The sequence below is a fragment of the Rhincodon typus genome, chromosome 6 (assembly GCF_021869965.1).
Source record: "Rhincodon typus isolate 14 chromosome 6, sRhiTyp1.1, whole genome shotgun sequence".
NCBI lineage: Eukaryota > Metazoa > Chordata > Chondrichthyes > Orectolobiformes > Rhincodontidae > Rhincodon > Rhincodon typus.
This window is the reverse complement of record NC_063337.1, coordinates 31,309,882-31,332,987: the sequence shown is the minus strand read 5'-3', so window position 1 is coordinate 31,332,987 and position 23,106 is coordinate 31,309,882. Positions and strand designations below refer to the sequence as shown.

The 23,106-nt window shown below is 41.6% G+C and overlaps 1 protein-coding gene across 2 annotated transcripts in view; it reads left to right on the top strand.

Moving 5' to 3' along the window:
• Window positions 1-5,181: 5,181 nt before the first annotated feature.
• LOC109934434 (testis-expressed protein 26-like) overlaps window positions 5,182-23,106 on the top strand; it is a 19,543-nt gene continuing 1,618 nt past the window's right edge. Inside the window, exons 1-7 of one of the 2 annotated variants that reach the window (XM_020533211.2) lie at window positions 5,182-5,319; window positions 5,443-5,611; window positions 7,483-7,567; window positions 9,107-9,269; window positions 11,578-11,734; window positions 15,352-15,528; window positions 21,550-21,711. In XM_020533211.2, the coding sequence (XP_020388800.1) occupies window positions 5,263-5,319; window positions 5,443-5,611; window positions 7,483-7,567; window positions 9,107-9,269; window positions 11,578-11,734; window positions 15,352-15,528; window positions 21,550-21,711 (970 nt within the window). In that variant the 5' untranslated portion in view covers window positions 5,182-5,262. Of the gene's footprint in view, window positions 5,320-5,442; window positions 5,612-7,482; window positions 7,568-9,106; window positions 9,270-11,577; window positions 11,735-15,330; window positions 15,529-21,549; window positions 21,712-23,106 lie in introns of both variants that reach the window. The other variant, XM_048598204.1, reaches the window with a different exon arrangement.

Sequence of the window (23,106 nt, the reverse complement as noted above, 5' to 3'; positions counted from 1 at the left end):
GCTGTCCAGGCAGACCCATTGTTTCAGTCTGCTCCTGCCCCACAGAACTCATCTCTTCCTACCTTGACTAATTTTCTCCCCCCTGGTCCAATCCCTACCCACATACATCCATGATTCATCTGACGCCTTACGCCGGTTTCAAAACTTCCAGTTTACAGGCTCCAGCCACCTCCTCTTTACCATGGATGTGCCATCCCTTTACACATCCATTCCCCACCAGGAGGGTCTTAGGGCTCTCCGCTTCTTCCTGGAGCAAAGACCTGAACCATCCCCACCCACCACCACCCTCCTCCGCTTGGCTGAGCTTGTTCTCACCCTCAACAACTTCTCTTTCAACTCCTCTCATTTTCTTCAGGTAAGAGGGGTTGCCAGGGGTACCTGCATGGGCCCGAGTTATGCCTGTCTCTTCGTGGGGTACGTGGAACATTCCTTGTTCCAGTCCTATTCCGGCCCCCACCCACAACTCTTTCTCCGATACATTGATGATATCATCGGTGCTGTTTCCCTCTCTCGTCGAGAATTGGAAAACTTCATCAATTTCGCCTCCAATTTCCACCCTGCCCTCACTTTCACCTGGCCTATCTCTGACTCCTCCCTTCCCTTCCTCGACATTTCTGTTTCCATTTCTGGGGGTAGACTGGCCACTAATATCCATTACAAACCCACCGACTCTCACAGCTACCTGGACTATACATCCTCACACCCCAATTCCTGTAAAGACTCCATCCCATTCTCTCAGTTCCTCCGCCTCCGTCGCATATGTTCAGATGAGGCCAACTTCGAGAAGGGAGCCTCCGAAATGTTCACATTCTTCCTTGACCGAGGATTCCCCAGCTCCGTTGTCGACAGGGTCCTCAATTGGGTCCGACCCATCTCCCGCACTTCTGTCCTCACCCCTTCTCTTCCCTCCAGCAACAGCGATAGGGTCCCCTTATCCTCACCTACCATCCCACCAGCATCCACATCCAGAAGATCATCAGACTCCATTTCCGCCACCTCCAGCAAGATGCCACCACCAGACACGTATTCCCCTCCCCTCCCTTGTCCGCCTTCTGCAGGGACCGTTCCCTCCGAGGCACCCTGGTCCATACTTCCTTCACCCCCAACACCTCCCCACAGCCCTATGGCGCCTTCCCCTGTAACCAGCGAAGGTGCAACACCTGTGCATTTACCTCCTCCCTCCCCACTATCCAAGGGCCCAAACATACCTTCCAGGTGAAGCAACACTTCACCTGCACTTCCAAGAATCTAGTCTACTGCATTCGCTGCTCACACTGTGGTCTCCTCTACATTGGGGAAACGAAGCGTAGGCTTGGCGACCGCTTTGTAGAACATCTACGTTCTGCTCGCAAAAAAGATCCTGAACTACCTGTTGCCTGCCACTTCAATGCACCACCTTTCTCCCTGGCCAACATCTCTGTTTCCGGCTTGCTACAGTGTTCCAGTGAAGCCCAGCGCAAGCTGGAGGAATAACACCTCCTTTTCCGCTTGGGGACCCTACAGCCCTCCGGACTCAATATTGAGTTCAATAATTTTAGGGCCTAAACTCTCCCATGACCCAGCTCCCCACCCCACACACCAGGCCTTGTTACCACATAGCCTGCCACTACACACCCCCTGTTGTTAGTCACTAACAGTCCCCATTAACAACTATTCACCCTCCCAGCCTGATCGCTAGCAACTCCTTTGTCTGTCCAACTGTCTTTCTCTCTCTTTGGGCTCTATCCTATCGTTTACTCCCGACACCACCCTGCACGTAAACTGACGTTTTCCCGGCCACCATTAGTTCTGAGGAAGGGTCACTGGACCCGCAATGTTAACTCTGTTTTCTCCTCCACAGATGCTGCCAGACCTGCTGAGCTTTTCCAGCAACTTTGTTTTTGTTCCTGATTTACAGCATCCGCAGTTCTTTTGGTTTTTATTCCAGGACTAAAGGCAGGTCTCCTGTATGCTTCCTCCATCACTGTAATCTGGAATATATTCTCTGCTATAATCCTGCTAATGACCACCTTCTGTATTATTAATGTCTGTGATACACTGGACTTCAATAAGAGATAAAATTAACAACAGGGTTAAATGAATAATTAATAAGTAAGATGGCTTGTTTATAATTTCCACACAAATATCAATATAATCATGGAACTTAATCCTATAAATACCTAAGGTTCCCACAATATTGTGTATTACGAATACAATTTGACATATTTAACCACAATAAATCAATAGCTCGATAATACATTGTGCTTTACATGGGTTACAGCAACATGTGCAATAATTCACTAATTAACATCATGGGAGGTCCTGTTAGTTATAATAAAATGTTGTTTGCCTTTGCTGTCTTTCAACCTCCATATTGGTTCAGTGTTAATATTTGAGTAGAATGCAACTAAACACGTTTCAGTCACTCATTTGCCCATGATGGCTGATGCTTATCTGATCCTGGTAACCACATCACTATTTTGGTGGTGGCTCATTCATTTTGAATGCTGTCATTAGTATGTGGCATCCACTGGTCCCTAGGAATCATAGGACACCAGCTAACTGACATCAGTGAGCAGATTCAAATGGTTTCTCGTTGATCTGAATATCTGTACTGCTTTATGGAGGGAGTATGTTCAACACATTGCCACTTGTGTTAAAATGTAGCCAGACCAATTATAATAATTAAAACAAATGAGCAACAATTACTACAGAAACAAACACTGAAGTGGGTATCATGATCCAATGAGCAGTAGTCAATGTGAATCCAAGCCAGGAAACATTCTTAGTCACAGTTTTACAACTGCAGTGCCCAATAAGTGCTGTTCTTGTAAAACAAGAATCAGTGTGGTGCAGGTATGTGCAAGTCAGAGAGGTAGATATTGGAATTGCAAGACAATTACATTGCATAATATTCTTATGCTCCTCTAATGTGGTATTACTAAGGACAGGTTCTCAATTTATGAAACACTGGAGAACAGGTCCCAGCTTGAGAATTGGCTGGGAATGAATATTGACGCAAACCCAGGGAAATGTTATCTAACCAGTCCACTCCTGGCTGCAAGTACAGATCATAGCATAAACCCATGTTTAAATACAAAATGCATTGTTATTGTATTTGTTGATAATGTGTGGGTATAAACATTGTAAATATAATACTTAAAACTGATTTTATGCTTTAAACCAAATTCAGTAAGTATCACCTTGTGGTGAGGGAAGGTGTGGAGCAGCCTCAACTTTATGAATAGCTCAAGGAAGATTAATCGTGAAGGGGATGTGGTCGGAGTTTGGAACAAGAGTCCTGGAGGCAAGGAAAAGGGAATGAATTGTAGGCAGGCTAGTATCTGCAATACAGTGGTAACAGCTCATGCTTTCTCTATATTTGTCACACTCTTTCTAGTTCCATCTATCTGCCACTCACTCAGCACCTCTCCAAACACACCATCTCACAGTTTTTCTCTCTGGTCTTTCTCTTCATTTCTTTTGTTCTCTGTCTCAATTTCTCTCTTTTTTGCTTTACTCTCCCTTTTCCTCTATTTATTTTTTGCTTCTCTGTATCAGTTTACATCAACCCTTTTCACAAACATTTTCTCTCCATTGTCTCCTATTTGACACATTCAAAGATGGGAGGGATTGCTCAGGCAATAGGCCAGTGCGTCAGGGAATAGGCAGTATGAGGAAGACAGTTGCTCAAATGTGATCTGAGTAGTTTTGGGAGAAATACTCAGTGGAGATAGTCTCCACCACAGGCTGCTCTTGAGGGCGTGGTGCATCAATCATGCCCTTTATTGATGCCCTTTCATTGGCTTGAGGACAAACTACTGACTCTGTGGCTATCAAATATGGTAACAATGTAACAGAGAATCTCACCTGTGCATGCAGAACATTAACAAAGGAGCCAGCATTCTGACAAAATTAGCATATATAATATTTCAGAATATTTTGAAATGCACTTGTGCCACCATAGAAATGACAGAGCAGAAAGCACAATGTTCACATATTGCTCTTGTCCAACATGTAGGTTAATATCTCCCTATTCTAACTGTTATTATACCCCATTTGGAATACGGTGTACAGTTCTTATTTCCGTATTATAAAAAGAATATTGGAAGCTGGAAAATATTCAAGGATAGTATCAGATCTGTGAGGCTGTACCTGTCAAAGAAGGATAAATAGATTGCGTTTGCTTTCTCTTGAAAAGAGAAGGCTGTTGGTGAATTGATAGACACTTTGAAAATTCTGAAAACCTTTGCTAGAGTGGATTTAGAAGGAATGTTTCCATTTATGGGGAAAAGCAAAACTAGGGGTCATCAATGGAAGATATTCAGTAAGAAATCAAATAGCAAATTCAGAGCAAACATTTTCACCCACAGAGCAATAACAATATGAAATTTGCCACCTCCTGGAAATTTTCTTCTATTCATACACGGGACTTGGTTACCAGTGGCTTTGCCAGAATTTATTGCCTCTCCCAGATTGCCCTTGAGCTGATTGATTTGCTAGAACGCTTTACGTTGAAGTGGATGGTATCCATGCATTTAAGGAATGTTTGACAAGCAAATACAGGAGGAAGGAATATGGGGCTATGGCTGATAGAGTTAGTCAAGGAAAGTTGGGAGGTGCCTGAGCAACACATAGACAATGGCATAGACTGGTTGGACTGAATGCCCTGTTTTTGTGCTGAATATTCAATGTATGTCAATGTGTGCTGCAGTACTTTGATATTAAAGGGGAAGACACAATTTTGGAGAGCAACCCATTCAATAATAACCCTATACAAATTAGCTTCGAACAATTGTTGCGTATATTTTGCCAACTACTATAATATCTATTACACCTTTCTTTTCTGATTATGGGCAGAGTTGACAATAAACTAAAGAGGCAGAATTTAGTATAATTGCCTATTGAAGTACAAAGGCCTGTACTTTTGTTGCCTGGGATATCTTTAAATGTGCCTTGAACCAAAATGAGGGATTTTAAGTACAAGTCAATGAGACTTGATGGGCCTGTACAATACATCAGCATTGTATCACATGCAGATACAATGCCATTCTGAAGCTGCAGCATACTAAATCTTTAAATCTGCTATTTGAAATGTAGTCTTCATACTTCCCTTTGTCAGCTCTTTGTTTACTCTACACCAGGCAACCACACTGTGCCCCTTGGCAACAGAAGGACAACCTCTTCCGGCTGCTAATGAAAAGCTCAGGCAGATTAATTTCTAAGCAGTAAACTCAAGGAAACGACAGTAAGCACAGAGCCACTAATAACTTATTGTATGACATGGATCTGATTCTAACATCATATGTAAAGAAACTACCTGATCCCAATGCCGTCCAGGTAAACTCAGAATCTAAATTATTACACTTTTTAGCTGTTCCTGAAAAAGCAACTCTAATTGGGTTTTGTAAATTGATTTTCCTCAACCATTTTAATGCTGGTATTCAAACTCCCCTTCCCAAGCATTCAAGATACTGTCAAGAAGTGAAGAATGATCACAGAAAAGCAAAGAAAAACAAAGAGCCAGCCATTTCTCAGAAGGTTACCAAGGTACCTAAAAAGGTTAAAGAGTGTACAAAATGTGGAAAAAGAAAAGCAGACCACAGAAAACATGCATCAGATCTTTGCCGAGGTGAGTGAGTGGAATAAATGAGGTAGAACTGGTATTTTTTGCTGTAGCCAGTCACCATCGCGAACCTGCTATGCAGTAATAATTTTGAAAATGAATTACAAGTGAAAGGTATTTCAAAGGTGGCAGCCATGGGATTTACAGGCTTTACAGATATCAAAAACAGACTCAAATGTTCACTGTGGTAAGTGACATATGCTTGCACATTCTGATGTTTTAGGTGGCTAGCTATCCTGTATTTTAAGGGATTAACTCTTGCTTTGAATATTTGTCCTGTGTCTCTTTCACCTCTTGTTTCTAGGACAACCTGTGGGAGACTAATGTTGGGAATCTCCAGAGTGATTTGAGTGTGACTGCGAGCAAGTGTGTTCACCACGATGATAATGATGTTATGAGTCAATAAGTTGTATGTTTAAGTTGATTTCCAAGACTCTCCCCCCAACTATTATGGTTTCAAACAATCCCTTCCCATGACCCTTCATGTTGAATCCACAGTCTGCATTCTCACACTTAACATCCCCTCCACCCCTGCCCTCACAGGAACTAGCACCTCCCAACTCCTCCACTCACTGTAACCAGCACCTCTCCCCACGCTCATACAGTTCCCAGCACCTCTTCACCCCCTACATCTCACAGACATCAGCATCTCTACCTAACCTCCAAGCCCAATTGTAATGTCCTTTATTTGATTTCACAGGGATTGGTCACTCTATGTGATCTGGAAGCCAGATTAGTAAAGGCACCAAAAGATGTATCCAGAATTGATATTTGGAACAGGTATTAAGAATTTTGCTCATGTAAATAAAGACCCAATGCTCATTTGATAGCCCCTTTGTAAACTTCTGTAGTCAGCGCTAAGTAGGATCAACTAAATTTTAGAGAAGCAGGTCTACATGTGGCTAAGTCAGCTGTCCTTAAACTGCAAGCTCTATTGAAAAGATTCCTCCATTAAGAAAACGCACCTGGAATTTTGAGCCCGGAGGAGAAAGATTCTGGCCACATCTTACATATCAAACACCGTATCCCTCACACCGCCACATTTATCCCCTTCAATTGTTTCCCTCCTTTTCATATAATTATTTCTGCCCATTTCTGGAACAATGCCTCTGTCCTTATCCCAAATGCTAGCTCTGTCCTTCTCTCACTTGCTGCCTTATACTCTCAAGGATCACAAACATCCTCCCACTTAAACATAATTTCCTCCTATTTCCATGTTACTAATCCCCCTCCCCAACTCTTGAACATTATATTCCTCCCTCTTCTGATCAATATCTTCCTCTCTCTTTTGATCACTATCATTCTCTATCTCTCAATTTCACTATCCCCTTGTTTCTTCCTACAGTCACTGTCCTCTTCTCTCCCTCGCTGTCTCCTTCTCCTGAATACCAGAGCAATTGCAGGGGAAGACCCACCACCTTAATGATTTCTCTGAGTAATAATCGCTGACCTTCCTAGCATTATCCACATCCCAAGATGAAATGAAGGAGAAAGGGGCTAAAGTTATTTCTAAGAAAATTATTTTCATTGGAATGGTTGAGGCAGAAACCAATGGAATTTTTAAGGGAAGAGTAGGTAAGTAATTGAAACGGCTGAAAATGTAAGGGGATCGGAGAGAGATGATTTTGGATTGCACCTGGAAAATTCAGGAACAAACATATTTAGGTGAATAGCATCCTGCTTTACTGCAAATGTTTCTGGCTAGGTGTCTATAAAAATCTGCCCTGAATTAAAGATTCCAGAATAAGTCAAATTCAATTTCATAGATATTCAATAATTATAATTGTGGATGTTTCTTTATCTTTTCTTCTCCAGCAATCTTTCATATTTTAAGTTGAAAAATGTATTCCATGAACTCAGATTATCTACCTTTCTAGGGAGGTCTCCAGACTTTGATCCATATCAAACAACATTCCAGCGTGAATTTGTCTATCGACCAGTTCCTTTGGTTGAAGGTATCCGGTGAGTCTGAATAAAATAAAGGAGCGATTTAAGCTATTACAGCTCTAAAGTGTCTGGTGAGTTTAGTTAAAGATTGAAGCCAACAGTGAGTGGAATTACCTCAATGTGCTTCACTCGACGTTATTAAATAAAGCATGGCACTGAGGCACAAGGAGGTAAAAACTCTTACATTGAAAGTCTTCGTCAAAGAGAAAGATTTTAAGGAGTATTTTAAAGTAGGCTGGTGAGGTAGGGAGATAGGGATGTATAGGGTGGGTATTCCAAAGCTAGAGCCCAAGCAACCTAAGGCATAGCTATTAACAGTAAAGCCATTACAATCAGGATGCGCAAGAGGCCAGAATTAAAGGAGCTCGGACATCTCAGATATCTTGTGGGATTTTATAGAGAAGGATGAGGCCATGGAAGGATTTGATATCAATGAAAATTTTAAGGTCAAGTTATTTTTTAACCAAAAGCCAATGTAGATCAACGAACGTGATCAGTGATCAGTAGGGATGATCAGGGAAAAGGATCATGTACATTATGACATGGGCAGCAGTGTTCCGAATGATCTCCAGTTTGTTTAGAGGTGTAGAATATAAGAGACCAGCCATCAGTGTGTTGAATCACTCAAGCTGGAGGTAATGGCAGCACAAAAGTAGGTTTCAACTATAGATGAACTGAGGTGCTTGAAATCAGCCATGTTTCAGAAGTGGGAATAGACAATCTTGGCAATGGCACAAATATGTGATCACAGCTTCTCTCAGGGTTAAACATTGCTCCATATTGTGAACAGACCACGTTCCAAGGGAGAGGGATAGAGTTTATAGTTAGGCTTGGAATTTGGAGTGGGAACCAAAATTGTTGCTTCAGTCTTCACAATATTTAATTGGCAATACTTTTTGCTCATCCAGTACTGGTTGCCAGGTAAGCAGTCTGATAATTTAGCAATGAATCAATGCATTGACGTACTTGTTAAACAATTTCTTTCAACTATCTAATTTGAACATCTTGTTTAAATTTTATTTGCTGAATAGTCTTTTCTGGTGTAATCTATTCTATCCAGAATAACAAATGAAGTTTGCTGTTCTTATCCTTTTTGCTTATATTTAGATATCATAGCATGCTCATCCAGTGAGAAATTCCATTTGTACAAACTGGTCTTAGTTTTACACAAGCAGTTCATTTAATCCAATGTAATATGTTTGCCAAAAAACATTCGCAGAAACAGTTTCTGAGAATATGAAGATACATATTTGAGAATCTTTTCCATCGTGAGGTAAATTTCTTTCTGACCATTCGTTATACGCAAAATATAAAGATTTTTAACTGAAATCCAGCAGATGGAAAAAGGTCCGTAACAGGGGAACAGGATTGTGTACATTACGACATGGACAGCAGTATTCTGGATGATCTCTAGTTTGTTTAGAGATGTAGAATATGGAAGATCAGCCTCAGTGTGTTAACCAAGATAGACATTCTAACTTTTGAAGATCTGTCTCTAGTCTTTTCAGTGTGCATGGTATTTACCAGTTCCTCTTTTTTTGTCCCCTTCTCCAGTCCGGCATCATCAAATGGGTTTTCTTTCCCATTTCAGCTCCATGAGCCTATTGGCGATACTGTATACACAAATGAGTATTCCTGGAAACATGGATTAAACCAAGAGCCCACACAAAGTGGAACGTTGCCAGGAAGCAAAAAAGAAACTATTCCGCAGTGTCAAGTAAGCAATATTGATAGATACTGCTTATGAGAAACTTTACAGATATTTTATGGAGCAGAAAGAAGCAGTTTGACTCACCATGCCTGCACTGGCTCTTTCAATGAACACTATCACCTGCCAATTTCCTGCTTTATCCTCAGACACTTGCACGTTATTTTTATCCACATATTGTCCAAGGCCTTCTTGAATCCCTCCACCACATTTCTGGGCTGTGCACTCCGCTATCTACTCAATGAGTGAAAAAGTTTTCCTCATATCACCCTTGCTTCTATGTCCTCTCATTCTTGTTCCATTTACTAGTGGAAACAGCTTCTCCCTATCTACTCCATTCAACCTGTGCATAACTTTGAAAACCTCTGTCAGATTTCCTCATAGCCTTCATCTCTCCAGTCCCGTCTTCTTCAATCTATCCTCATAACTGAAGTTTGTCATCCTTGGAATCATTCTTGTCAATCAGTTCTGCACACTGCTCAAAGTGTTCACATCCTTCCTGTTAATGTGGCAACTACAATTGTACACAATACTTCAGCTGAGGTCTAACAACTGTCTGATAGAAATTCAACATCACCTCCTTGCTCTCATATATTACTAAGAAAGCAGAAGAAACTATATGCTTTACTGCTCTCTCCGGTTGTCCTGAAACTTTAGTGGTCTTGCACATTTACATCGAGGTTTGCTACTCCTGTACCCCCATTAGAATTTTACTCCCTATTTAAATGGTCTTTCAATGTTCTTCCAACCAAAATGCATCACCTCACACTCGCTGCATTGAAACTCATGTGTCACCTCTGCACCTCTGTCATGCGCACAGTTTACAATTCTTCCAAGTTTCGTGTCATCTATAAATTTTGAAATTGTCCCCTGCACACCAAGATCCAGAACATTAATATACATCAGGACAAACAAGAGTTCCAATACTGACTGCTGGGGAATTCTACTTTAAACTTTCCTCCAGCCCAAAACATATCCATTAACCATTACTCTCTCTTTCTCTTCACACAGCCAATTTTGTATCCTTTTTGCTACTGACCTTTTACTCCATGACTCTAATTTTTCTCACCACTCTGTTTTATGTGTTGCCTGTCTCTGAGAGACAACACTTAATACATAGACAAAGATACAGCAGAGACACTTACAGCTCTATAAAAAAAATTCATTTATTAAGTACTTAAACGAATAACACACTTTTACCGATGAGAGATATCTCAGTTACTGTCTTTCACTACCCTGATTTCTGTAACTAAACCCAAATGTTATTACCTGGGAGAGTTCGCAGCTGGCCAGGCTGAAACTGCTCAACATCTTCACTGCGCCTCCTGATGTAAAGTACCTTCTTACAACGTTAGTCTTTGAAGTGTTGTTGAACAAAGGGATTTCTTCAGGCTTTTTATACACAAGTCTCTGTGTCAAGTACATTCCTTACTTGGAATTATGCATGCACATGACCAAATCTGAATGTTTTGTCCAAATGTATGCTTTCTTCGGACTTATCTGTGCACGTGAGCAATCCCAAATGCTTTGTCCAAATGTATACCTTATCTGATAGAGTCAGCAGTTCCTGGTTTTCTGCAGTTTTAACTCTTAGCAGATCTGACTGACTCAGCGTACTTCCATTCACAAAGCAGCCCATTATTAGGCCTCTTTTCAGTTCCTGTATCTTCCTGTTATCTTCAGCCTTATCCAACATATGGCACTGCAGTGCCTTCTGAAAGTCTACTTACATCACATCAACAGCCTAATCCTCATTGAGTCTTTCTATTACCTCCTCAAAAAACTCCAGCATATTAGTCAAGCACAAACTCCAATTCAGAAATCCATACAACTCTTCCTAATCAATCCAACTAAACTACTAATTCAATCCCAAATAACTGTGTCTAGAAGCTTCGCTACCACTGAAGTTAAATCGACTGGTCTATAATTGCTGAGCTTGTCTTCACAACGTTTCTTGAACAAGGCCATGATGTTTGCAAATTTCCAGTTTTCAGGCACCTCCCCTGGGTTTAGGAAAGACTGAAAGCTTATTGCCTGTACTCTTACAATTTCCACCTTCATATCTTTCAAAATCCTTGGATGTTTCTCATCTGGTCCCCAGTGCCTTGTCAACTTGAAGCGCCAATGGTCAAGCCAACACTTCTTCCTTATCAATTTTGATAAGGAAGTTTCTTCCTTTGTCACCATGGCCTGGGTAGCATCTCCCACTTTGGTAAAGACTTTATAAGTATTTTACATCTTAACCATATAATATATTACATGTTAACCTAACCACGTTATGACGTACTCTCCTTTTTTATAACTTGTCCTGTTACAGTGTTCTTTACTATGGAAATTACTCATGAAGGATCCAGAGGCCTTCGATAGAGTAAAAGCATACTTTGTGAAATCATTGTCTTGTGAAGATATGGCCAAGTTAAATACATGTCAATATGATACAATATATCGGCAAGATTACCTTGGAATCCAACAAGGTAGGATCTCATTAAACACGCATCATTATGTCCTTCAAGTTTATGGTTCAATTAAAAGGATATAAGACACCATTTTCTGATTTGCCATGTTTCATTTGGCTAATATATAATTAAATGGAAACTAGATCTTGAACATAGAGTTCTAATTGGATGTGAACTATGGGAAAGTTTACTAGAAGCAGCAGATGGAGACTATTTTAATAAGACAACATATTTGGCAGTGCTGAATGAGGAGGAGCGTAATTGTAAACTTAACTGATTGGTAACAAGATTATCATCAGGTGTGACCTTTATTTTAGCCTTATTCACAAATACAAGTACCAATAGCTATTCAGCCCATTTAGTTCATCCATGAGCAGGAATTTATTCCCCCCTCCATCACACTCTTCTCTAAGTGATTCAGAATTTTTGGTGTCAATTATTTCAGGGGTCCTGCTGGGTGAGAAGGTTTTAGAACCCAAGGATCATGTGGGTGTACAGCAGAGAGGAGAGAGGAAAGGTAAAATTCCTCATTAGCCTTTCGGCTATCTTCACTGTGTACCCAGGATCTTGGAAAATCATCCAGTCAGCACACGGTTTCAATGACAGCTCTTTTGCTAGTGTTATAGGGTATCCATTCATTTGGTTGCAGTGTTCTAGTGCTAGGGAAAGGCAGGTGAAAGACCTTTATCTGCCAGGTTACATTGAGCCAAGAGTGTAGTCCACACCAGTGACTTGACACACTGTATCTCCATTTCTCTCTTTTCTATAACGGAGCATCCACAAGAGTAATGAAAAAGGATATCTAACATTTTTTCACATTTACAACCCTCAGGCTGTTAACTAAGGTCCCCATGAAGGGATGTCTCTGACATCAATGCTTATCAACCCATTGTAATGTAGGTGGGAGTGACCAGTGTTCAGTCCTTGTGTAGAAAAAATCCTGTATTTACAGAGCCCCACTCTCCACAATGTTGTGTGGCACTACTACTATACTGAAGGGGATAGATTCAGAACAGACATATCAACTCATAGCTGGGCATCCATGAGGTACCGTTGTGCATCAGCAGCAGAGGAAGTCTTTCCGTGATGTGCAACCTCATGACATATCCTCCACTCTGCCATTACTATCGAGCCGATGAGGTTCAATGAAGAATGCAGGAAGGCATACCGGAAGCAGTACAAGGTATGCCTAAAATGAGATGTCAAGCAGTTGAAACTTAAAAACAGAACTACTTGCATGTCAAACAGTAGAAGCGGCATGCGATAGAGCTAATTACTCCACAGCACAGAGAGCAGCTCGGAGCTCTGCAGTTCTGTCACGTCCTGTCAGGCAGAAGATGCAAAAGGTCGAACACATGCACCAGCAGGTTTAAGAACAGCTTCTTCCCTGCCATTATTAGACTGATGAATGGACTCTTCAACTTCAAATAATGTTGATGTTGTTAATGTTGACCTTGCCTAGAACACGTTCTCTGTGGTGTAACCTGTATGCCTTAACCTAGCCAAGTTTTTGTCACCCTATGATCTGTACGTCCTTGCTTACTATGATCTGCCTGTACTGCTCGCAAACATTTCACTGTACTTAGGTACATGTGACAATAGACCAAATCAATCAATCAATCATCCAGTTGTGGTTTTTTTTCATTCATTCATGGGATGTGGGCTTTGCTGACGAGGTCAGCATTGATTACCCATTCCTAGTTGCTGTTAAGAAGGTGGGGTTGAGCTGTCATTTTGAACTGCTGCAGTCCATATAGTGTAGGTACCCCCATGGAGCGTCAGGGAGGGAGTTTCAGAATTTTAAACCAGCTACATGATGACACGGTTCCAAGTCCAAATGGCATACGACTAAGAGATGAATTGAACATATTCCCATGCATCTGTTTCCCTTGTCCTTCAGGTGGTGGGGGTCATGGATTTGGAAGGTGTGTTAGAGGAACCTTGGTGATTTACTGCAGTGCATCTTGTAATTGGTACCCAGTGCTGGAACTGTGCATCAGTAGTGAATGGGGTAAATCTGAATGGTGATTGGTAGAGTGCCAATTAAGTGCACTCCTTTCTCCTGGATGGAGTACTTTTTGAGTATTAGTCAGGCTTCTTGAATATTGTTTGAACTGTATACACCCAGGCAAGTACAGAGTATTCCATCACACTCCCAATACGTGCCTTGTAAATGGTGCACTGGGTAAGCAAAAGATGAGTTACTTGCCATAGAATTTCAAGCCTATGATATTCTCTTGTATTTATTTGATTACTCCTGTTCAGTTCCTGGTCCATGATAACCTGTAGGATGTTGATAGTGTGGGATTCAGTGATGCTAACACCGTTGAATGTCAATTTGCAACTGCCTTCAATCAGAATTACTGAGTAGATATTCCAGCTCAATTCTCTGAAGTCTCCAGAATCATAGAAGCCAATCTGCAAACAATTTGATTCACCCCAAGAATGCCTAGAATGACTGAAGATACCAGGAATGGTAAATGCATTTACATCATTCCAGCAATAGTGCTGAAGATTTGTATCAACCCAGAACTAGCCGTATCCCTTGCCATGTTGTTCCAGTACTCTGACATCGACCTGATAGTGTGGAAAATTATCCAGGTATGTCCATAAAAAACGGGTTAAATCCAATTACTGCCCAGTCAGTCCTACACTTGATTGTGATGGATTGTCATCGTCAAATAGCACTCATTCAGCTATTATCTGCTTACTTATGCTCAGTTTGTGTTCCAGCCGACCCATTCATCTCCTGCCATTTTTATAACATTGAAACAAACATACTCAATTCCTGGAAATGAGATCAGAATATTTGTCCTTGACATGAAGGCTGCATTTGACAGTGTGGCATCAAGGACCCCCATCAAAGTGAAGTCAATTGAACCAAGGAGAAAACACAATTAGTTGCAGTACTGCCTAGCACAAAGGAAGATGGCAGTGCTTGTTGGAGGCTAATCCTGTCAATTCCAAGACACCTCTGCAGAAGTTCCTCTGTGTAATATACTAGGTTCAACCATCTACAGCTCCTTCACCAAATGTCTTCCTCCATCATAATGTCAAAAATGAGGATGTTTGCTCATTATTGAACACTGTTTAGTACCATTTATGACTCCTCAGATCCTGACAAAATCTGCTTCTACATGCAAGAAGACTCAGATATCATTTGGGCTTGGGCTAATAAGTGGGAGGTAACATTCCCGCCACTTAAAAACTTGGCAATGAACATCTCCAACAGGAGAGCATTTAGTCATCTCCCGACATAACTGAATAGCGTTGTCATCACTGAATTTCTTTCTGTTAACATCAGAAAGCAAGTATTTACTTGAAGGGAGTTAAAAATGCTGTGGAACCAACCACAATGGCTGTGGTTCAAATATTAATTAAAGCAGTGATCTATCACATTTCTATAACAGTTGTGCCACAAAAGTTGATAGTATGCTAAGGTGTTAGGAAACATTCTTATGAAAAGTGGCTTTAAGAACAAGAAGTGAAATTTTGTTGAGTTGTTAGGGGTGGGGATTGGGGAAGGAACCTTCAAAGCATAAGTATAGAAAATTTCAAATTTATATACAAAGATAATGAAGAAATGAATAAGTGCAGTGCTTTTCCATTTCAAGTGTGTCAAGTTTATTTTACAGAGTGCAAGATGAAGTGTCCCCCCTGTCTGCCCAAAATACGCCGACCGGGTCAGCCAAAACCTCCTGTCACAGATAACAAACGTCACTTTAGAAAACAAGATCAAAAACCTGAGCTCGCTGTCTGCACCACTCGATATGGCAGCAATAAACGCTGGAATTGTGCAGCAAAAGGTGTAGGTGAGAATGATTAATCACTCCGTTGATTGTGTCACTGTATTTACTGTACCACCATTGTAGGGCAGTTTTTTTTATTTAGGTTATCAATGGCATCATCCTCTCATTCATTGATTTTTTCCAAAAAAGCCAGAGACTGAAATGTCACCAGGAAGACATTGCTTAAAGCTTGGAGTTCATGCAACAACCAAACCCTCTGGCTTAACCAAACCCTCTGGTGTCAGGCTTGACTCGGAGATCATAGTCTTGCTTCTGGATCAGAAGGTCATGAGTTCCAATGCTATCTCGGAGACTTGAGCACAGAGTTCAGGTTGACTCTCTAATGCAATACCAAGGGAGTGCTGTGCCTGCTTTCAGATGAGATATTAAACAAAAGCCCAGTCTGCCCTCTCAGGTGAATGTGAAAGATGGAGCTGTGGTTGGGCCTGTTAAACAATATTTAATCCTTAGTTAACCTTTCTTTATAAAAAAAAAATCATCAGGTCAATATCTCATTGTTATTTTTGAAAGTTGGTTTCTTTTAGGCAATCCCTCAGGTTTGAGGATGCCTAGCTTCCAGTCTGGTGTTGATAAATCCACTGTGCGATCTACAGACTTTGTAACATACTGGTTGGGTGGTGCTTGAAGGATCGGATACACAGTTTGTTTAGATATTTCTCTCTCTGCTGTCTAGACTTTGCCACTGTGTGTTTTCAATCAAGTCTCTGTGTTCAGTGCCTTCCCACACATATATACTTCATTTAGCCTTGTTTGGGGTCCATGCTGGATGAGATAGTAGATTATATGAGGCAATGTTCTGCTTGTTGTCTCCTATACCTGTGATGGCATGGGTAATGTGGACATCTCTGCAATCCCTTGCTCAATTGATTACAGAGTCAAGATGGTGCCAGTTTTCAGGTGATGGCTGTTACCACGATGGCCTTACTGGTAAAACAAAGTGTTGGTTGTGACAAATTCATATTCCAGAAGTTTCACTAGAAATCTCAGAGGCGAAACAGTTCATCACCTCCTGGAATTCAGATTAGGGATTGCTCAAGTTTGGCGTAAAATCTCATCATGGCTTCAAGTGTAGGAGCAAACATACTGATAGCATGTCAATGTCTTTTGTTATTCGTTCTGGAAATCTGGGTATCACTAGCTGGACCAGCATTTGTTGCCCATCCTTAATTGCCCTGACAAGGTGTTGAACTGCCTTCTTGAACCATTGCAGTCCATAAGGATTGGGTGGTGGAGAAGTGGTGGAGGTGCATAGATACACCAAATGTGCTATTATGAAGGGAGCTCCAGAATTCTAACCAATGGTGAAGGAACATCAATATATTTTGAAGACAGGATAATGTGTGGCTTGGAATAGCACTTAAAAGTGCTCTTCCCATGTATTTGTTATCCTTGTTCTTTTAGATGATAGAAGTGTCCAGTTTGGAAGGAGCTGTTAAGGAGCCTAGCTGAATTACTGCAATGCATCTTGAGATGATACACACTAATACTACTGTGTGTCGGTGGTGAAGGGAGTAATTGTTTGTGGATTGGGTGCCAACAATCATACTACTTTGTCCTGGATGGTGTTGAGTTTCTTGAGTTTATTGGAGCTGTACTTATTCAGGCAAGAGGAATGGTATCCATCACAATCCTGACTTGTGCCTTGTAGATAGTGGTGGCAGGAGGTGAGCACTGCAGTATTCCTAGCCTCTATCCTGCCCTTATAGCCAAAGTTTGTATATGGTTAGTCCAGATAAGTTTCTAGTCAATAGTAACCCCTAAAATTTTAACAGTGGGGAATTAGTGATGCTAATGTCGAAGGACAATAGTTAGATTCTCTCTTTTTGGAGATATCTGGAACAAAGATTCCTTGCTACTTATCAGCTCAAGTCTAGATGTTGTCTAGGTCCTGTTGCATACTGACACTGTCACAAATTCCAGCAAACCACCAAATCTATGTTACGTAGGGATCAGATTGAAACATAAAACCATTGTAATGAGATAAAATAACTTCTATCTTGTATTTTTAAAGATCTAGGGGATTTAGTAAGAGAATGAAGCCACAAGATTCTACACTTTTGAACAAATAGCAATAAGCTTGATTAAAACAATCTATAGTGCATATACAACTTATTTCTAAAACCTGGAATTAACATTTGGTCAATATTGGTAGCAGATTTGCTGTCTTGTTCCTTCTGTTGGCCTTCCCTCTTGGCCTTTCATTTAGGGTAGCAATGTTGGTGTCATGGCCTAACTTCCTGAGTTCTGACAGATGTATGATGCTCAGGTCTGTCACTGTTGGGAATGTTCAGGATCTCCTGATGTTCCAGGTCCTAATTTTGATGAGTGAAGATGACTGTGTACGATTTACTTTTAACACTGGGTAGTCATTTCATACAAACCATTACATGGTCTCAACTAAGTGGGTATTGGTCCAAAGGCAAATGTGTTCCAAGATTGTTGAAGGCTGGGTTCTGCAAAAACATAGTGTGCATAAACTGCTGCCACCTTTCTACAGTACAGTTGCAACTGCTGTAAAATAGAACTTTATTGACTGTAAATGTTATAGGATGTCCTGTGTTCATGAATGCTTCTATATAAATACAAATTCTCCTTCTTTTCCATGTTCTCGAACCACCACAAACAATTTTTGAGGCTTTTCAGATAAGATTGCACTTTTTTCCTATTTATTTGTGGGATGTGGGCATCGCTGGCTGGCCAGCATTTCTTGCCCATCCCTAGTTGCCCTTGAGATGGTGGTGGTGAGCTGCCTTCTTAAACCGCTGCAGTCCTCCTGCTGTAGGTTGACCCACAATGCCATTAGGGAGGGAAGTCCAGGATTTTGACATATTTCAAAGTCAGGATGGTGAGTGGCTTGGAAGGGAACTTGGAGGTGGTGATGTTCCCATATATCTGCTGTCCTTGTCCTTCTAGATAGAGACAACAAGGTGCAGGGCTGGATGAACACAGCAGGCCAAGCAGCATCATAGGAGCAGAGAGGCTGACGTTTCGGGCCTAGACCCTTCATCAGAAAAGGTGTTTGTGGGTTTGGAAGGTGCTGTCTGAGGATCTTTAGTAAATTTTTGCAGTGCATCTTGTAGGTAGTACACACCGCTGCTATTGAGCATTTGTGGTGGAGGAAGTGGATGCTTGTGGATATAGTGCCAATCAAGCTGGCTGTTTTGTCCTGGATGGTGTCAAGCTTCTTGATTGCTGTTGGGGCTGCACTCATCCAAGCAAGTGGGGTTTCCATCACACTCCTGACATGCCTTGTAGATGGTGGACAGGCTTTGAGGAGTCAGGAGGTAGGTTACTCGCCGCAGTATTTCTAGCTTCTGGCCTGCTCTTGTAGCCACTGTGTTTATGTGGTGAGTCCAGTTGAGTCTCTGGTCAATGATAACACCCAGGATGTTGATACTGGGAGATTCAATGATAGTAACACCATTGAATGTAAAGGGACGATGGTTAGATTGTCTCTTGTTGGTGATGATCATAGCCTGGCATTTGTGTGTTGTCAGCCCAAGCCTGGATATTGTCCAGAACTTGTTGCATTTGAACATGGACTGCTTCAGTATCTGAGGAGTCACGAATGGTGCTGAACATTGTGCAATCATCGTTGAACATCCCCACTTCTGATCTTATATGGAGGGAAGGTTATCAATGAAGCAGCTGAAGATGGTTGGGCCTTGAACACTACCCTGAGGAACTCCTGCAGAGATGTCCTGGAGCTGAGATGATTGACCTCCAGCAACCACGACCATCTTCCTATGTGTCAGGTATGACTCCAACCACCGGAGAGTTTGCCCCCTGATACCCATTGATTCCAGTTTTGCCAGGGCTCCTTGATGCCACACTCGGTTGAACGCAGCCTTGATATCAAGGGCTGTCACTCTCACCTCACCTCTGGAATTCAGCTCTTTTGTCCATGTTTGAACCAAGGCTGTAATGAGATCAGGACCTGAGTGGCCCTGGCAGAACCCAAACTGGGCATCACTGAGCAGGTTATTTCTGAGCAGGTGCTGCTTGATAGCACTGTTGATGACACCTTCCAGCACTTTACTGATGATCAAGAGTAGACTGATGGGGCGTTAATTGGCCGGGTTGGATCTGTCCTGCTTTTTTCTGTATAGGACATACTTGGGCAATTTTCCACATTATTGGGTAGATACCAGTGTTGTAACCGTACTGGAACAGCTTGGCTAGGGGAGTGGCACATTCTGGAGCACAAGTCTTCAGTATTATTGCTGGAATGTTGTCAGGGCCTGTAGCCTTTCCAGTATCCACTGTCTCCAACCGTTTCTTGATATCACATGGAGTGAATCGGATTGACTGAAGACTGGCATCTGTGTTGCTGGGGACCACTGGAGGAGGCTGAGATGGAGCATCCACTTGGTACTTCTGGCTGAAGACTGCTGCGAATGCTTCAGCCTTATCTTTTGCACATGTGCTGGGCTCTTCCATCATTGCGGATGGGGATATTTGTGGAGTCTTCTCCTCTGGTGAGTTGTTTAATTGTCCACCACCATTCACAACTGGATGTGGCAGGACTGCAGAGCTTAGATCTGATCCATTGGTTGTGGGATCGCTTAGTTCTGTCTATCATTTGTTGCTTTCACTGTTTGGCATGCAAGTAGTCTTGTTTGGTGGCTTCACCAGGTTGATACCTCATCATCAGGTATGCCTGATGCTGCTCCTGGCATGCCCTCCTGCTTTTTTCATTGAACCAGGGTTGATGGTAATGGTTGAGTGGGGGATATGCCGAGCCATGAGGTTATAGATTGTGCTGGAGTACAATTCTGCTCCTGTTGATGGCCCACAGCGCCTCATGGATGTCTAGTCTTGAGTTGTTTGATCAGTGCGAAGTCTGTTCCATTTAGCACGGTGATAGTGCCACACAACACGATGGAAGTTATTCTAAATGTGAAGACGGGATTTTGTCACAAGGACTATACGATGGTCATTCTTACTGATACTGTCATAGACAGATGCAACTGCAGCTGGCAGAAAAGTAAGGATGAGGTCAAGTACGTTTTTCCCTCTCGTTGGTTCCCTCACCCCCCGCCACAGACCCAGTCTGGCAGCTATGTCCTTTAGGACCCAACCAGTTCGATCAGTAGTACTGCTGCCGAGCCACTCTTGGTGGTGGGCATTGAAATCCCCCACCCAGAATACATTTTGTGCCCTTGCCATCCTCAGTGCTTCCTCTCAATGTTGTTCAACTTTGAGGAGTACAGATTCATCAGCCAAGGGAGGACGGTGTGTGGTAATCAGCAGGAGGTTTCCTTGCCCATGTTTGACCTGAAACCATGAGACTGCATAGGGTCCGGAGTCAATGTTGAGGATTCCTAGAGCAACACCCTCCCCACTGTATACCACTGTGCCGCCATATTCTGTGAGTAGGACTATGTCAGGCTACTACTTAACTAGTCTGAGAGACAGGTCTCCCAATTTTGGCACTAATCCCCAGATGTTAGTGAGGAGGACTTTGTATGGTCCACAGGGCTGCTTCTGCCATTGTCTTTTCTGGTGCCTAGGTCACTGCCAGGTGATCTGTTCAGTTTCATTTCTTTGAGACTTTGTAGCGATTAGTACAACTGAGTGGCTTGCTAGGCCATTTCAGAGGGCAATTGGGAGTCAACCACATTGCTGTGGGTCTGGAGTCACATGTAGGCCAGACCAGGTGAGTATGGCAGATTTCCTTCCCTGAAGGGCATTAGTGAACCAGATGGGTTTTTCCAACAATCAACAATGGTTTCATGGTGATTAGTAGATTCTTAATTCAAACCCAGGTCCCCAGAACTTTAGCTGGGTTTCTGGATTAATAGTCTAGTAATAATACCACCAGGCCATCACCTACCCATGTAATCTGTGACATTTCCTCTGGATTCAAAGCAATACAACTACTTTAAAGTAGAATTAAGCTGATACTTATTTAACAAATGTTCTTATAAATGGGTTTCATCAATATGATCAGCAATATAGAAATTCTTTGATTTTCCACCTCAAAGTATGTTTAAAATTATTCTATTTTGTAATTAATAACAGTGCCCAATCTGACTCAAGCACACATCCAAAACCAAGAATTTAGGAAGCAGTCAACTACATATGAGAGAGAATATGGAAACAATAATATGGATTTTGCTAAAATATTGAAGTCCCTTGAACCTAAAGCAATCCAAAGCTATCTATCATCACTTCCAAGTAAAGGTATGGCTTTGTTAATTTCTGTGAAAACATTGTCAAATTTTATTTTTTTAATTGTGTAGCTGAGTATTAACCACAACAAAAACACAATTCCACAACAATTACAGTTATCTGCACTACAAGAAATCAAAATGAGAAACTCAGGCAGTGTATCAGTCATTGCATCCTGCAGCCTACATCTGCACAACCTGTAGCCTCAATAGGAGAACAAATGACCAACGTTTTTGCATCCAAACATCCCTGCTAAAGATAAACATATCAGCAGAAGGCAACTAATTGAGAAAAAAAAATGTCCATCTTGTGGATGATGATGGTCCATAAATTCCTCAAGCCATCTAGGGTTATCATTCTTTAGATAATATAAAGATATATAATACCCATGGAGGGAGGGATCACATTGTGGCCCATCAGACTGTTAATCAACCTGCAGATTCTGCCATCACAAAACGCTTTTATCTGAAGAGAAATACATGAAGATTTAACAAGTGTCAAGGTTTATCATTTGCTAGTTAATTCTAAAGTATTTATGAAAACCTGCAGGCACCTAAAGCTGATATCTAGAAGTCTTGTATGTAATAGATCGAGTGTCAACTGGGAATGCATTGGCCCAGACACTTTGGTTGCTGAAAATTTGGAGACTGGATGTACAACAAGAGATACGTGTCAGAACCCAACTGAGGCCCCTTCATGCTCAGTCTGTGGGAAATGCCTGGGAAACTGAAACTTCTAACAAACAAGTCCCCTGCTTCCTGAGAATCTCAAAAATGCCTCTGACTCTGAATTAAAACCAAAATTACCCAAAATCTCTTAGCTTGATAGTTACCCAGAAAGTATTTAATGAAAAATTCTTTGCCTGGCTTCTGGGTAGATATACAACTGAGATCCTTACTCCTTCCTTGACATCCTTCAGATAATCCTCTTTGACCCCACAATCCAACCTGATCCCTCTGACTTCGTGACTTCTCCCAACCATATTACTGATTCTCCCACTCCATTTCACCCAATCAGCTTCCAAACTGATACTTCTTCCTGACTGACTTGATCACACACTTCACCTACTTTACCCATGTGCCACCCTATCCACCAGAAATACAGAGCTTTCTCATTGTCAAAGTCAATAAGGGCAGTGCAGCATTGCTGTTCTTTTGAAAATTTAAGTTAGTATTTTCCAATCTGTATTCTCTTGATTAAAATAAACCTAATTTATAATAAAAAGAACTAGCTTTGCTGAAGTAAAGTGCTGTAAACATTGGTAGAAATTTGTGATATTTTTATTTTTTAAAGCCTTTAATTCTGTTGTGTGACTGTGTTTGTGTGTGGATACATGCACATATTCTCAGCAGCTAAAAGGAAATCAGACAGCATCCTTCAAAGATAACAAAGTGTAGAGCTGGATGA